The sequence below is a fragment of the Astatotilapia calliptera genome, chromosome 23 (genome assembly GCF_900246225.1).
Source record: "Astatotilapia calliptera chromosome 23, fAstCal1.2, whole genome shotgun sequence".
NCBI classification, from domain to species: Eukaryota; Metazoa; Chordata; class Actinopteri; order Cichliformes; family Cichlidae; genus Astatotilapia; species Astatotilapia calliptera.
In genome coordinates, this window is record NC_039323.1 from 3,299,051 (window position 1) to 3,316,009 (window position 16,959).

The 16,959-nt window shown below is 42.2% G+C and overlaps 1 protein-coding gene across 6 annotated transcripts in view; it reads left to right on the forward strand.

Annotated features, from left to right (window-relative positions):
* Window positions 1–11,309: 11,309 nt before the first annotated feature.
* The window catches only part of tle2a (TLE family member 2, transcriptional corepressor a), a 34,596-nt gene continuing 28,946 nt past the window's right edge, over window positions 11,310–16,959 (forward strand). For 4 of the 6 annotated variants that reach the window (XM_026158523.1, XM_026158524.1, XM_026158525.1 and 1 more), the window contains exon 1: window positions 11,310–11,923. In XM_026158523.1, the coding sequence (XP_026014308.1) occupies window positions 11,900–11,923 (24 nt within the window). In that variant the 5' untranslated portion in view covers window positions 11,310–11,899. The remainder of the gene's footprint in view (window positions 11,924–16,959) is intronic. The other 2 variants (XM_026158527.1, XM_026158528.1) reach the window with 1 other exon arrangement.

Consider the following 16,959-nt stretch of genomic DNA (forward strand, 5'->3'; position numbering starts at 1 on the left):
TGAAATCAACAGCTTCGCAAGATTTTTTCCCCTCTTTCTATTGGACTGTGTTCAAGATTACATGATCTCTTCAAACAGCAGGACCAGAAGGAGAAAGCAGAATGAGGATGTTCTACATATACACGAGTATTTGACTTCTGACTCTTGAAAAAGATTTCACTCTCGCTATGAATAACATTAAGTCAGTTTTTCCTCTCTGTAGACTGTCAGAAAAATGATCTTTAATCTTTCCAACTGTCTTTTCTCTTCCTCTGTAGCCGCAGTGCACGTAGCTGTAGAAAAGAAAAAAGGACCACAAGGGGAAACTGGAGGCTCGGGTCTGCTTAACTATACAAGTTGCCTTCCTGTGCCAGAAATCTGCAGATCAAGAACAAACAGTGAATGAAAGAAGGGAAAATGTTAGTGTAGTTAATGCCAGCCAAGACGGAGAAGGAAAGACTGGTTCATATTCTTAAATTCAACAATCTTCTGGAGAAAGGAAAGTGCTGGCAGATATTACTAGGAGGTGTAAAGAAAGAAAGTTCCTTTTGCCTCAGAAGGTAAAACTGATAAAGAAAAACCTACAGTCTGGCCTGAGACATTAAGGATTATGTTCTTTTAAAGATAGGGTAGGTAAAGTATGTAATACTGGAAGCTTTTTCTTTAAAGTGAGTTTGAAGTGCTGTTTTTCTTTTGTATGAATTAAAAAAAATCCTCAAACAGCCCTTATGCTAAAGCATTTAATGACTGTTAAATGACTTTTTCTTTTCATGGGTAGGTTTACTGTTGTTTGCATATTTCCATACTATTTACAAAATTTCCAATTTGTGCAGACTTTACACAAAAATTCAAAAAAATTCAAAGAAAAAGTTCTTAGTTACTATAATCTGAATTTACTTATTCTGATATGTAAAATGTACAAATAGCTTGTGGGATACAGTATATAGAAGCCAAAATCCTTTAATGGTTACAGCTTTCTTATTATTTTTTCTTTATTACGGCTTTTAATTTCAGACCCATTTAGTTTCCACTACCTCTCTAATGCTTAAAAACTCCATCAGCACCAACCTTGTGAGATTTGACATTTAACACACACTTAATCACAGAAGGTGCCAACAAAGGGTAACTGTTTCAACAACACTAAAATTAAAGTCTTTTTCCTTTTTAGCAGTCTGTATGTTTTGTGGCTCATGTTGACACGGGAACTTTTCCAGGAGGTCACTATTATGCTTTTGAAACATCAAAGTAAAAAAAAAGACTTTAGTTTGTTTCAAAGTCAAAATTAATTGCAGTATGTAGCAGCATAAGCAGTTGCAAAAGCAGCCTACGCGGCTACAAGTGGTAATTACACAATTTTGGTGCAGTAAATTTTGCCGGGGACCAAGTTTAGGCAGTGAAGGTCACTCAAACACATCCTGTCAGTTCCTCTTTCAGCAACCACAAAATCATCATCTTTAGTATATAGTAGTAATTTTAACTTCCACAGCAACAGGCAATTTAATAATATATGAACCTCAAGCAAAAATGTTTCGTTTTATATTACTTTACTTTGTAAAAAGTCCTTGAAAGAAACTGCCTCCTTCGGGCTGTGTGCAGTGACCGAGATCCTTGGTAGGAGACGACGACTGACCTTCTTGGCCCCAGGTTACTCCACACTTGTCACAACTGTGAAAGGGAAGCAGGAGAATTGGTTATTATCATGGATCCCAATAACAGCTGTGGGAAAAACAATGCCAGCAATTCCCTGCAAAGCTGAAAAAGCCCAGGCTGGGGTGGAACCATTACTGGTCAGTGATCTGTCAGTGCTGTGGTTAGACCTGATCCCAACCAACTAAATGTGGGACAAAGAGCTTGTTTGTGTGGAACAGTATGGGAAATGTTGCTAATTCAGTAAGGTGGCCTGAAATTTTGACCAAAAATCTAAACAAACTATGGTTATGGTTCAGCATGTGAAGCACAAATATACAGCATTTTATGTGCAAGTAACTTTTATAAAAAGAAGCTGAAGGTTGTTCAGTAATCTTCTCACACTCATGAATGTCCTTCTTTTTTGGTTTCTTCTTTGTTTGGAATGACTGTAAAAAAAAATTAAAGGTTATTTGTGCTGTTCAGTCTAATTGTCACTTTCGCATTTCACTGTGGATGCATCTCCACACACACTTCTGTTTTTGAGGGTTTCTTATGAGAAGCACATCATTTGATGTTATTCTTCTTTTAGGTGCAAAACTGAAATGTTAATAGTAATTAAGCCAAAGTACACTAAGAACTAATTTCAGCCTTTTCAGTATTTATTGTAGCATTTTCTTTATTTGCGGTAGTTTCCATCATATTCTGTAAAAATCTGCACAGCTTGTAACTTTGTGGTGACTTGCAGTATTTCCTGTTGAGTGTAGAACACGCAGCAAAATAAAGGAAGACATGTTAACCTGCACTTGACCCATAATGACAGTCTTCCCAGCCTCCTCCACACTGTTTTCTAAAGCCAGACTTTAGAAAAGTGTCTCTTCTGCAGTGCTGACTTTTCAGTTCTGCAGCCAATCAAAATGCGAGACATCATCTCAGTAGTAAGACAGAAACACAGAGGATCAACATGTCAGTCCTTTATTATCTGGTTCAACTGTTGCAACCTAATTACAAATTAGTTTGAAATTCAGCTTCAGTTTCAAATATGAACGGGCAGCTGCTCAAGAATCCCAAGCTTGTTCTGTAAGACCAGGAGTGGGGAGAGGTATCCACCAATCAGTGCAGATGGGAGGAGTTTAGTAATCAGGAGATTAAATAATGCTGGGTTTAGAATTAGTTAACCTAACCCCACTAACTACATATCTTTGGACTGTTGGAGGAAGCCGGAGTACCCAGAGAAAACCTATGCAAACTTCACAAAGAAAAGCCCGGCCTGATGATCGAGTTGACCACCATGCCACTGCTGCCCCACCCCAAAGTCAGACCATGCACACACAAAAACAAAAGTTAAGAGCCCTATCTCAGACACTACAGGTCTTAGATAGCATGTTGAATGTTAAACTTCACAACAGTATAATTAGATATGGACTAAACAAGTATTGCATGTTTGGAAGGGTTAACAGGAAAAAGCGTCTTCATTCTGAAAAATGGCTGCACGGTTTAAGTTTGCAAAGCTGCATCTAAACAAACCACAAGACTTCTGGAACTATGTCCTGTTGGACTGTAATGCACAGCACCACATTTGGAAAAAATCAACCAAAACAGCACAAACACCCCTCATACCATCCACCAAGCAGATCATGGAGCTGTTTGCATCCATTTGATAGCTAAAGCTATACCAAATTGAAGGGTGGCATGGGGTAGCACATGCCCCCTTCAAATAATTTTTTCAAACAACTTGGCTACCGATCACATCTTTCTTCATGGTTGGTTATAAAGCTCTAAAGCTGTGAACTGGGATGTTGTGTTTTTCTCTGTGTTGCACAGTATACAGCCAAATACTGCTGTAATGCTTAGAATAGCTTTTATGAGGGCAAATACTGATTTTAAAACATGTGGCTGTTATCTTACTTCATGTGACTGGCTTACTTCTGTTTGGATTTGTAGCTGCATAACTGTTAATAGCTTAAATTTATCTGTATTTTTAAATAAAGCTTGTGGTTTGTAAGGGAACAAAGCATGTAAGAGAATTTTAAAATCTATACAGCACAAGCTGAGAACATTGATTTGTTTGAGAGCAAATACACTTAAATGATTGTTACAAATACTTTAAAACTGATAATCTCGACTGTAAGCTTTTAATAGCTAAAAATGTTGATCATTGTTGTATTAATGTAAAAAACGTAATCAATATAACATTGGCTTATAAGACAAGTTACAAAAGTGTTCTGATACCTTTTTGTGATTGCCAGTGAAGCCCCCCAATTTAGAAATTCCTAGAATCGCCCCTGAACCATCCGGCTGAAACGCTGTAGTGGGATCTTTGTAGAAAGCCCGCAAACCTCAACAACTGAAAAATGGGCCAAAATTCTTCCACAAAAAGGTCAATCACTTACATTTACAAAAATAAGTGTGAAGCACCTGGCAGGCAAACATATACCTACATCAGTACACCGCAGTGTGAACTTCTGTTTGGCTCATTCCTGAGCGGAACAACAGAGCTACACGCAGCACGGGATTCACTGTGTAATGGTGACACCGTGTGGTGAAAGTTCTTCACTGCAGTTTGGGACAGGATAGTGGCGTCTTGGCACGCGACAGTATTTAGCGTCAGTTTCCACTCACTAATGAAGGTTTTCAACGTCTGAGACGGACAAGCGCAGTGAAGCTGGCGATTAGAAACGCCCAGCAGAGCTTCTGATGGGTATGCAGTCTGTCAGCGTGTCTGTGTCCGCCTGGTGAGCTCCTGGATTTAGTGGAAAATGCTGCCCAGCGGGTAACCTTGACCTTACCCCTGGGGGAAAAGCAGGTTGTACGAGGTCAAAGGATTCATAGTCCTCAGTGCTGCTATTACAAACCCCCAGTGAACATATGAAGCTATATGAGGTATGACAGACAGCGTAGACAATGATTTATTCATTTATACCGTCCTGGAATGACACATAAATAAGATACAGTATACAATGTAGCCTACGGTACTGCATATGCCGCTGATTGCATTACTTATAGATTACAGCAGGTGGCAGCATAATGCAATGTGGTAGCTTGTTCGTTGCACGTCTAAGTACAAATTCACAAAATACATATTAGGAGTTTGATATATTTGTGTTGTTGTTTTTAAAAAGAAAAGCTCTATGTTTAATCTTTTATTTAAACGAACCCTGATATCTACAGGACCACAGTTAAGCTGTAACTGTGTGCTTTTTCTTTTAAAATGTTTTTCATGCATAAATGTGAGGTACTCAAATTATTTATTAGTTTTTTGTTGATAAGGAGAGTCGTGTTGTTATAGACACATTTTGGAGACAAATTCTATCAACTCAACAGGATTTTGTTTTCTAGTTTATGTGAGTTTTCTTCCTGTGGAAATTTTTTTTTATAAATATACAAATTATGACCCGATCTGCACTCTCCACTTTCCCAGCACTCAGTTACAGCGGAAACCTGTGGCAGTGGCTGCATACTTCTCACAGGAGAGCATCCCACCGCTGTGTGAGATGAGTGACAGCGCACGCAGAGTGCTGTCAGTAGCATTTGCAAGTCAATGCTCAGATTTAACCTCTCCACTCTCCCTCCCTTCCTGCATTCAAAATCAAACTCTGAAAAGATGCTCTTTTCTCACTCGCTCCTTAAAAAAATGAAAAGAAAGAAAAAGAAAATGTGGGAATATGAACCATCGCATTGACCTTGTCTCGAAATTTCTCTGGCACGTATGAAGTTATCTTTTTGCAATGGGGGTCTATGAGGAAACCCCTCTAAGACGCTTCCTTGCCTCATCGTTACCTCTGAGTACACAATGCCATTTCAGATTTCATGGCCAAATTGTGCAAGCAGCTACACCGCCAGACATTTGGAAAGTCAAAAGGAGATCTTATTCGGCTTCACCGTCATACAAATCACTCCATTGTTCTGTTTTATAAAGAAAAAAAATGCCAGTGAAAAGGAGAGGAGTGCATTCCATCTTCCCGAGGCTACAACAGGTCATGATGAAAATGCCGTCCTATTTACAAATGGAACAATTTAGCAAATATCAAAGGAAAAGATTGCTCTGTATTGATCTCGTCAGCATTATGGTATGTGGGCAAAAGACTGCGGGAGACTTTTGAGCAGGGACACAATGTTATGCCGAAACACTGGAATTCCTCAGTTCTAAGATACACATGCCTGTGGGCATAAATGTGTCAGCGCCTGTTTTATGTGCGCATATGTGTGTATGTGTGGGTGTCACACAGGGTATTTATTTGTATCCGCCTGCAACGAGGAGAGAAGGTGTGTGTGTGTGTGTGTGTGTGTGTGTGTGTGTGTGTGTGTGTGTGTGTGTGTGTGTGTGTGTGTGTGTGTGAGTGAAGCTGCTGCTGATGTGGGTCATTACCCCCTTCTTTTCCCCGGGGGGCTATACAGCAGGAGAGGACAGAAGGGGAGGAGTTGGATTGAGGGTTTGGGGGCAGGGGTGGGGGTGGGGATGGGAAACATGGAGGGTGTTGTGTAGGGGATGAGAAGGAGGTAGAGGATGAGATTGTGTGTTGGGGAGGAGGGGTCCCAAAGGAGTAGAGACCAATAAATCACAGGGCCGTCTCTGCGCTGACACCCAGCTTGTCTGATGAGGGACAGAAAGAAGGGTAGGGGGGTGGGGGTCAAAGTAAGGCAGCGGGGAGGGGTGAGGGAGAGTGGGGCGGGGGGGGGGGGGCATTGTGACAACACTGTGGCCTTGTCTTCCTGTCACTCAAGCCAATGCAAGGCAGGAGCCGTTCTCTATACCAAACTAAAGGAACTGATGAAATTAGGGAGAGGGGGTGAGGCTGGGAAACCTAAAGTTTGACCCACGCAGGGCACCTTAATCTAAGATCATCCATCCCCTTTGCTGCTGTGTTGGAGAAAGTTGAGATGAACAAACTCTTCTTATTTGCCTACATTCTTACAGGACAATGGTGTTTATTCGAGGGCTTAAAAGCTGCTTTCGGCTACTCCCTGATTCATAAGAGGTCAGAGAGCGGGTAGCTCCACATGTTTGATTTGGCAGATTTTATTGATGCCCTTCCTGACACGACCCCAAAGGGATTTGTGTCTCCACCCAGGATCAAACTGGGGATCTTTTTCTGCTTAGGTGAATGTGTAAACCGCTACATTATGGAGACGTGTTTAATGTTTGAATCAAGCAATTTCAGATCTCAGAACATTTAGAAGAAAGTGGAATTTAACTTGTTACACAGCGTCCGTGTTATGGATGGGCCTCCGTAAGTTACACTAATTCATTTTGGTCATGAAAACCATAAACAACCATACTGGCGATAAGTTATTGCATTGCAACCTCAGTTTAATTATTCGGTTCACAGCAGTTTAGTGTTTCTGCCACAACTGTTGTGCCCAGCATGACCAAAGAGGACATTAAGCAGATCAGCCTATGCAGGTCAGACTTTGGGAAGTACCCCTCATGTGTCTTTTCAAACTTAAAAAGAGATCACACCTCAGCTTGTGCATTTGGTTTCAAAGCCTGACCTTACTCGAAAACTGCAAAACACATGGGGGATATTGTGCGTTCACAGTCAACTTGCCCTAGTATGTGTGGTAAGTTCACTGATCCACATCTGCAGATAGATAGATAGATAGATAGATAGATAGATAGATAGATAGATAGATAGATAGATAGATAGATAGATAGATAGATAGATAGATAGATAGATAGATAGATAGATAGATAGATAGATAGATAGATAGATAGATAGAGTAACAGGATAAACAATAAAAATAATAATGTCTAATAAAAAAAACAGTTAAAGTGTCACAAAAGCATCTTGAGAGCTTTATAGTGTATAGCAAACATTTTAACCCCAAATGTGGGGAAAATACAGAAAATACAAAATAAAAATGTATCTCGTATCTTCACACCATAGGCATTTGCCTTCAGATGACCCCAAAGATAAAAGTCTAAGGGGGTCAGATCGGGAGACCTTGGGGGCCATTCAACTGGCCCACGATGACCAATCCACTTTCCAGGAAACTGTTCTTCTAGGAATGCTCGGACCTGGCACCCATAATGTGGTGGTGCACCATCCTGCTGGAAAAACTCAGGGAACGTGCCAGCTTCAGTGCATAAAGAGGGAAACACATCATCATGTAGCAATTTCAAATATCCAGTGGCCTTGACGTTTGCATTGATGAAGAATGGACCCACTGTCGTTGTACCCCATATACCACACCAAACCATCACTTTTGTTGTTCCAACAGTCTTGGAGGGATCCATCCAATGTGGGTTAGTGTCAGACCAATAGCAGTGGTTTTGTTTGTTAACTTCACCATTCACATAAAAGTTTGCCTCATCACTGAACGAAATCTTCTGCGTGAACTGAGGGTCCTGTTCCAATTTTTGTTTTGCCCATTCTGCAAATTCTGTGCGCCGATTTGGGTCATCCTTGTTGAGATGGTGCAGAAGCTGGAGTTTGTAAGGGTGCCATTTGTGAGTAGCTAATATCCGCCGAAGGGACGTTCGACTAGTGCCACTCTCCAGTGACATGCGGCGAGTGCTACGCTGTGGGCTCTTGCTGAATGAAGCTAGGACAGCCACTGATGTTTCTTCATTAGTGACAGTTTTCTTGCGTCCACATTTTGGCAAATCCAACACTGAACCAGTTTCATGAAACTTAGCAAGCAGTTTGCTGACTGTAGCATGGGAGATGGGTGGTCTCGTAGGGTGTCTTGCATTGAAATCTGCTGCAATGACCCGGTTACTGCGTTCACCAGATATCAACACAATTTCGATCTGCTCCTCACGTTAACCTCTTCAACATGTCAATGGCTGTGAACAAAGAGAAACTTGTAAATAACTCATAAAAGAATAAAGTTACGTTGAAACCAAGCACACCATTGTTTTTCTTGTGACATTACCAATAAGTTTGATGTGTCACATGGCCCTCTTCCTATTGAAAAAAACAAAAGTTGTATCCAAGATGGCCGACTTCTAAATGGCCACCATGGTCACCACCCGTCTTGAGGAGTTTGCCCCCTCACATAGACTAATGTGCCACAAACAGGACTTTAATATCACCAACCATTCCCATGTTATTACGGTGCATCCATATAAATGGTCCACCCTGTATTTTGAAGGCCTATCTCTGAAACCGTCAATGCTTTACATAGTTGGCTATATTTTCTGTATTAGCTTGAGTGCTCTGAAGTGATGTCAGGTCATCTAGACTTTTTCCTTTCATCACTGCTATCCTTTCTTGACTTTCTGAGAACATGTAGCAGCTTGCATTTTTATTTCTGGATGCAGTATCACTGTATAATAACACAAATTCTCATGTCTAGGGAGAAAACATCCAGACAGGTGAAGGTTATTGATCCAAGCAAAGCAGCAATAACCACTCTCATCACGCTGCCCGCCGGAAACAAAACATACAACGGTCCATCGTCTCAACAGGATGTCTGTTCGGTAGGCTTTGTCCGTTGTTATTGGGGCATCATTTAGTATGAATATCAGTCACAGTTTGACACTGATATTGCTGCTGGCAACCACAAGGAATGAAGCTGTCTCTAAAGAATAGTGAGAAGCGAACTTGTTTTCATCGCCACTCCCTCCTGATGTTTTGCTGCTCGGTGATACTTTATGCATAACCAGCGTCTTGGCCTTCGCTCCTGTTTTCTTTTCTTAGCAAAGCAGCCCTACTCCCTTGGGAACTTTCCACCGTCCCCCCCGAGACAGGTGTGTGCGGTCATTATGTGTTTGCTTAAACTCGGCACACATGAGTCTGATAGACCTCTCTTAACAACCTCACATAATTGAGGTAAAACCGAAAGGTCCCGTGACGTTGCGACCACGGCTTCCTCTCCTTTTTGTAGAGCTTTTTTTTTTTTATGTCCCTTTGCTCCGAGCGGTTGAGTATAAGGGCACTGTGGACGGAGTGTGTTTAATCACTGGAGCTCAGCCAACACACACACACACACCTAGAGCACTCCTTCACCTGACCTGCCAATAGCAATAATATGTGTCCTTCACTTATCATTTTCTATCATCTATATTATTATGCCCCGCCAGCACAACATAGCCTCATACATCCCATGAACCCTCCCACCTGCCGTCTTCCCTATGCCCCCAACACACACGCACGTGCACACACAACAAGAAACATCTCCCTGTGCAGCAGCAGACTGCAAAGCACTGCATTCCTCATGACTTTTTTTTTCTAATAAATGTGATCCCAGAATCCGGGAGGGAGACCAGTGCTGTGCATTAAAATTCATGGGAAAAAATGGCAATAAAATCTTTCTTTCTCTCTCTCTCTTCCCTTCTTTCTTTCCTTCCCTCTCTACTCTCCCTACTTGCTCCCCTTCGCCCTTCTCTCTTTTTTCATTCCCTTACTTGTCTGCTCAACACATGCACGCACACGCAAAACCCACATGCACAAGCGACACACACACACACACTCATTTTTTTTCATCACCCGTGCTCTCTCTCTCTCTCTCTCTTGTTCAATCTCCTAACCCTCCTACTGGCTCGTCTTTCTCAGCATCCCCCCTGCTGTCCTTCATCCTTTATTCTCTTCCTCCTCCCTCCCTCCCTACCCCCCTCTGCCTTTTTCTCTCTGTCTCTTTCTCACACACATATATATTCTCACACAAACAGACACACACACACACTCTCACACACCCATCTATATTTTCCAGCTCCACCTCTGGCAGGTTGTGATTTCCACTGTCAGAAATTGCTTTTTCAATATCTCTCTCTCTAATTATGAGCCCAGCTAAAGGGGTCATGCCACCAGAATACCAATTTTTCCACCATTTCTCCCTTCTCCTCCAGAATAATTCTCCTTTTCCAGGTAACAACAAAGTGCACGTCAAAAGAATAGCCTTGTGAGTGTTGCACCATCATCACTGTTGCATTTATGTGGTTTTCAGATGCCTTACTTTTAATGTGTTTTGCCAGTTCTCTGTGGTCAAGCTTATTTTTTTCTCATCTACAAATGACTAAAATGATGCAAACATTAGTGCAAAGTCTATTTATTTCCACACTGACGAGGATGAAAGGCGGGGTGAGGGGTGTGTAAGTTTTTTTTCTCGAATGCATTGCCGAGTTTGTGGGGAGAAAAAGGAAAACCACTGAGTCTTGATACAGCAACCACACAACTCCTCGCCTTCTCAGTCACTAGACGAAGCCAGGAAAGGGTTAACCTGACGGAGCGGTTGTAGCCCCGCTTGATTGACGCGTGGAGCATTGTGCTAGCTATCCCCTCCAATCGGCAAACGGTCGCCACACCCCACGTGGGTGTTCTCCATACTCATTGGCTCGTTTTACCAGTGTTTACCGTGCCGAGGCCGAGCCCCACGTGGAGATTTCATTCAATCACTGAACAATTCCTCAGAATCCCTTCTTTCTAAATACATTTTGGACTTTTTTATAAAATTAAAAAATTCCCAGTTGTGCGGATACGTCTTTATTTCCGACGCTGGATGCGAGTAAAGCTGGTTACAGTGCATCCCTAACAAGACACATGCTAAGGTTTCTTGGCAAATATCATCAGGCTGTTTGAAGAACAGCATTGTGTAAATGCTCTGATTTGCCCTCTATTTATATCCTGCATAGACTATATGTGCAATATTTCATTCTGTTAAAAGAACAATAGAAAATCTTAAGGCTGATAATTGTGAAGCAAACCGTGTCTTAAGGTTCTCCCCCAGCCCCCCCTTCCTCAAAGAAAGCTACTCGTATGTAATGTCCCATTGAGGATCAGAGCAAGGGGGAGTGAGAGAAGTGAGGGACTGGGAGTGTTGTGTGAAAAGAGTGCAGGCCAACGAGCGAGACAAAAGAGGCTGCGGCTGCATTCAGTGTGCTGGTGGTGTGTCCGTCTCCGAAGCCACAAGCGAACCACATTTCCCCCCTTCCTTCTCTGGCGTTTTACGCTACAGACGGCGAATATATATATTTATATATATATTTATCGAAGAGGAGGGAAACAATTTGCCTCAGTGTAATTGCTGGAAGCGTGAAGTTGAGGACTTGGAGGAGAGCTTCCTTGGACCGGGTGTTTCTCCCTCTCCTCCTCTCCCCGTCCTTACTACTCGTCGAGCGCGGTGCGGTGTGGGGTTGGAGATATAACCCAGAACAAAGGAGTCTTGAAGCGAGGAATGAGCGAGTCGAGGCTAGCTTCGCTATTATCTTTGAAATCCGGCCAAATGCCTCTGTGAGACCAACAATAGTACATCGACTGCTCGTATTTTTCGACGAAGCTTTGGGCACCGAAAAGGGGGAAAAAGGACAAAAAAATAAATAAACGCAAAGACTCACAAGTCGGCGGCTACAATGTTTCCCCAGAACCGACCACCGGTAAGTAAGCTAGCTACTATGTAACCACGCGCTTATTGAGATTATTGTATCAGACTGAGTAGCAGTTAAATTCAGTGTGATTGAAACATTTTTTGAACCTCAACGAGAAAGTGCGAGTCAAAATTGCTTGTCTTTTGTCCTCAGTGTGTATTTCCGGGGACTCTCTTGTATGGAAAGTGTGATTCTCCTCAGGCTCTTCTCTAGAACATATATTATTTGCCTTCGTTGCTAACGCTGGGTGTAGGCTTTGTCTTATGAAGGTCAGGAAGATTGTTGTCAGTAAGGCAAAGCCCCACTCACACAACGTCCAACTTTACCCACTGCCTTTGTGTGTAAATCTCGTGTCCTTGGTGGCCACCACCAGAAACGCAGAGCCTCCCATCTCCACACTATTGTGGACTTGACCCAGATGATGAAGTGTGTGTGTTTGTTTCTGCTTTCCTCGTGAACCATGAGGGGGGGAAGTGAGTCAGCTTGGCATGTCACCTTCCCTTAATGGCCTGCCCTTCTCAAGTGCCACTCATTGTTTTTACAAATTCGGCTTTTGCTTTTTTTCCCTCCCATCATATCAAGTGATTCATCGCCCTGATTTACCGATGTGATGCTGGAAACTATAAACCCTTTTCAAGAAGATAACTGCTAGTGCCAAACGATCTCAGTAACAGCACGTGGGCTCAAAGAAAAATAAAATAAAATAAACGAAAAGAGAAAATGACAAGGTGTTTGTGTTTTGAGATAGATTTTTGCAAGGTTAGGACAGGAAATCTGTGCTGCATGGGTTTAATTTGCTTTAGTGGAGTTTATGTGGAGAGCTTTTGAGCAGGCTGAAATACATAAACACTGGTCCTCCAGCTGTGTGAAGTATCAATTAAGACCTGCTCATTTGCCTAACCCTCCTCTACATCCCTCAGTCATGCCACCCTGCACCCCACCCCTGACAGTGTTTTGACATTCACGTCCCTCGTATTGAAAAGTTCATGGGAATGTGTGTGTACGCCATTGTAATTAACGTTTCACAAATCCAGTCAAGCAGGTGGAGACTAGAAAGACATCGTTTGGATTTTTGTGGGTTTGCCATTGTGTCTATTTCAGCATTTCAACCTATACTTCCTTGTAGGAAAGACTGCATTATTGGAGCCCCCGTCCCAAACATACAGCACATGCAGAAAGATTACACACTAGCAGCAGCTGTGCTTGTAGTATAGCTGAGTGCAGGAAGGCAGGGCAGGAGGCAGACTGTGGGTCTGTGGTTTGCACTGTAAACCCAATCCCTCTCATCCAGCCTCTCCTCACTGTGTTCCTGTGAGAGCTAAGAAACCACATCTTAATGTATGGGCAGGCGTCCCAGGGTGAGAGTAGCAGACTGTGGCGGGTCTGGGTGGGATGTTTAGGACAGCGGTCCCTTTTGATTTGAACTCTCCACAGAGCTTAACGGTACCATGTGAGGCAGCCGTCATAAGGAAGTCTACGGCCATCAGCGGCTCTTGTTTGCACCTCGGAGTGAAGGGCCACTCAACCCAGCAAACTGTTTAATCTCGGAAATGCTAGGCTGGCAGTAACCTGTCATCACTGGATATTGGTGTGCTCTGAAGGAAGTGACCCATATAATATACAAACACGCAGTCACGTATTCTGACATGTATAGTTGCCAAATGGTAACTGTAAAATGCTGCATGTATTTTCACATTCTAAGAAAGAGACTTTGCGGTTGTATCTGGCAGTCAGCAGGTAAAATAACCTCAATCGTGAGAGCTTCTTACAACAGATCTTCTTTCCCGATTTCCTTCTTTCAAATACAGGAGGTGCTTGGTAATCACGAGCTTCAAATATTCTACTAGAAATGACTCTTACCTTCAAAAAAAATATACGCACATACTGTTGTAAAGTGCAAGAGGCAAATCAGAAATTAACTTTTCAATCACACATCTTGCACATCTTGGAAAATGAACGCTCTGCATGCCAGGGCTGAACTTTTCACCAGCTAATCAAAGTAAAATTATGTGCACAAATTAGATCCCTATGCCAAAATAGCATTAAAACCGCATGGAAGAATTCAGTGTCTGTTTTCAGATTATTTTAGGGTCCAAGCGATGCCAAAAACAGAATAGGAAAGAAGTGCATAGATCATCAGAATCAGAATCAGAATGGGTTTATTGCCAGATGTTGAGGTTTACAACATTAGGAAATTGCTGCGGTGCTTCAGTGCAGACAATAAGAATTAAAGTGCTATGTAGAAAGAAAGATATGTGCATGAGATATACATGAGAATAAGAATTGGCAGGCATGGCAGGCATGTCTGGCTGTCTTAGGCCATTAGTGTTCATTCAGATCAGCCACAGTGGCACAAACACGCACAAACACAAAGAAGAAAAACATCAGAAACATAATATTAAAATATATTTAAATAGGAAACCTCCTACACTGACCCTAACCATTTAATATACATTAATGACATGTAAGATAAATGTGATGATTATTGGATGGCTAGTTAGATGTCAGGTATTCCTTGACCATCTGTTTTACTGATTCTTTTATTGTCAGAGTTTAGGGGCAATAACATAATTACCTACCTGCCATTTTATCCTAAGCAATGTCCTGGTCTAAGGGGAAGGGGTTGGTTTCTATTAGTTTAAGTCATTATGTCTGATTAAAACTGTCTATTATCCATTTAGTAGTGGCTAATGTTAGATGCACTGATAGAAAACTCACCTGAGGTCTCTCCAGAAATTACAGACATCAGTTAGCAAATCTAACACAACATCCTAGATGGAAATATCGTAGACTTCTGTGAAGGTGACATTATTGCTGATTAATATAAAGCATTTCTTTTTCAGCCTAACTCATTACCTCACTGATGCCAATTCACCCCAGCACCTTTAAGAGCAGGGACAACAGGAATTAGAGTTCTGGATCTCCTTTGGTCTCTCTTTTCACAGTTTGTTAAGTAAAGCTTGAGCTGCTAAGGACATTTGTTTTTGTTTTTTTTAGGTCTGGTAGTTAGTCTAGAGTAGCATAACAGAAAAACATAATGAAAAAGGCTAAGATGTGCCTGATGGAAGCCTAGGGTTCAAATCCAGTGTGAGGCCAGAAATCAGCAGAAATATTTTAGGGCTTATGCCCCAGCTTGTCTGGTAGGAGGAGCGCCATGTGTTTTTAAATTCTGGCTTTTTCATCTCTAGATTTTCACCGTTGCTGCTGTTGTTGCTTCAATCATAAGGTTTACATCATTTTCGAATTACTGTTTTGCTTTTGAGACCAAAAGGAGGCATGCATTTTCACCTTGTATATCTCCTTATTATCCACTAACACCAAGCAAGGAGTATTTCTTACTGAATTAATTTTATCTAGAGTGAGAGTAAAATGCAAAAAAGAAAAAGAAAAGAAAAGGTCAGAGAGACGAGTCATCGGCTCTCCTCCCTCAGAGCTAGCATAAAGCAAGACCCACTTCCGTAGTCCTAGCATGCTTTTAGCTCTTTATCACCAGTGTTGTCCTATGGTGAGAGCGTGGCTATCGATCTGCAGCTCGCCTGCTTTGCTCAGCCAGTGATTAGAGAGAGAAAGAAAAGGTAGAGGAAAATGAAGGAAAAGAGGCTGAAGGGATTTCAGGTTTATACAAGCTGTTGTGGCGATGTGTCTCGGCGGAAGGAACAAACGAGCTGAGGGGGTTACCTAATAAAAGAAGGCACCTCCAGCAATTAAGCCAGCTGACAGGCAAACTGTGGCGCTTTGCTAATGTGGGCTGACAGCAGGGAAATTTGAATAACGAGGCTTGCGGGAGGAAGGAGACGGGAATGAGGAGGTGGTTGTGGGGGGGTGCTGGTGGTGGTGGGAGAGAAGAAAACTGAGAAAGAAAGATGTGTGGCACTAATGAAACAGGTGCCTGGCAACCCCTCCCCTGTAAGAAGAGAAGTCATTGAGAGATTACCAGCAGGTTTCTCCAGCACCGAGACCTACTCGATGGAAGGTGGCGGGGGGCCAGAGGTGTGGGGGCAACTTCTCTTCCACACTGCACACTGTTTTAACAATGCAAATGACTGTCAAATGTTGACAGTCATGCCTGAATAATTTCATATGAGAGGCTTTAATTTCAAAAGCTTTTTTGAGAGGACAGGATATCGACACGTTTCGTGGCCCTCAGAGATGAGTAGGTGTGGGGGTGGCGACACACAGATACGCATTCGGACATGCTGTTCGGGGTTAGACCTATTGTCATTGCGTCCTTGGTGGTATTCAGATGAGACACAACAGGAGAGAGCTCGGTGGGTGTTTACTCTGATCGACTCTGTGGGTAAGCGGTGTAATTAGTAGCCTGACTAATGAGCTATATGAGGGGAGGCAGCAGTAAATTATTTTCCCAGTTGTAGGAGACAGACGGAGGAATTGACATTCGATGAAACAATTAAACATATATTTGGCAAGGGTTTTTTTTTTTCAGTCATGCAAGTAGAGTGACTCGAGGGATGAGTCGGTTGGTCCGCCACTTGGTGTCGGTCCAGCCTGAAATGTCTCATTATGTCCTGGCTGGATGAAAATGAAATTTTGTTGACATTTATGCCTCCCCAGCAGTGAATCCTGCTGACTTTCACTGGTGTTATTATGTTCCTGTATATATATTTTATTTGTGGAAACAAATTCATTGACTACATTGTTACATTGCTGTTCCCCTCACGAAGGATTTCAATCATTTTCCTGACCTCCTGACTCTTTTTTCTAGTGGCATTAAGTCAGAATATTGCCATATGCTCTCTTTCTTACTTATGATGTTTCAGTACGTCTCAGCTATAGTTCGTTTCCAACCCACTACCCAGAAGAGCCTGGATACTATGTAACGAAATACAGATTGAATGTTCAAAATGGGATTTTCTATGAAATATAGTGTCTTTCTGAGTTTAAGATTATGGCTTTATTAGGAAGGTGATTCTGTTAAGCTGCTCAGCATAAAGTTTCAAAGAATTTGGATTTAAATCTGGAACCGTATCTGGAATAATCTCTGTATGCAAGGCTGAAGACTGAAAACTAAGACTGAATTTCTGTGA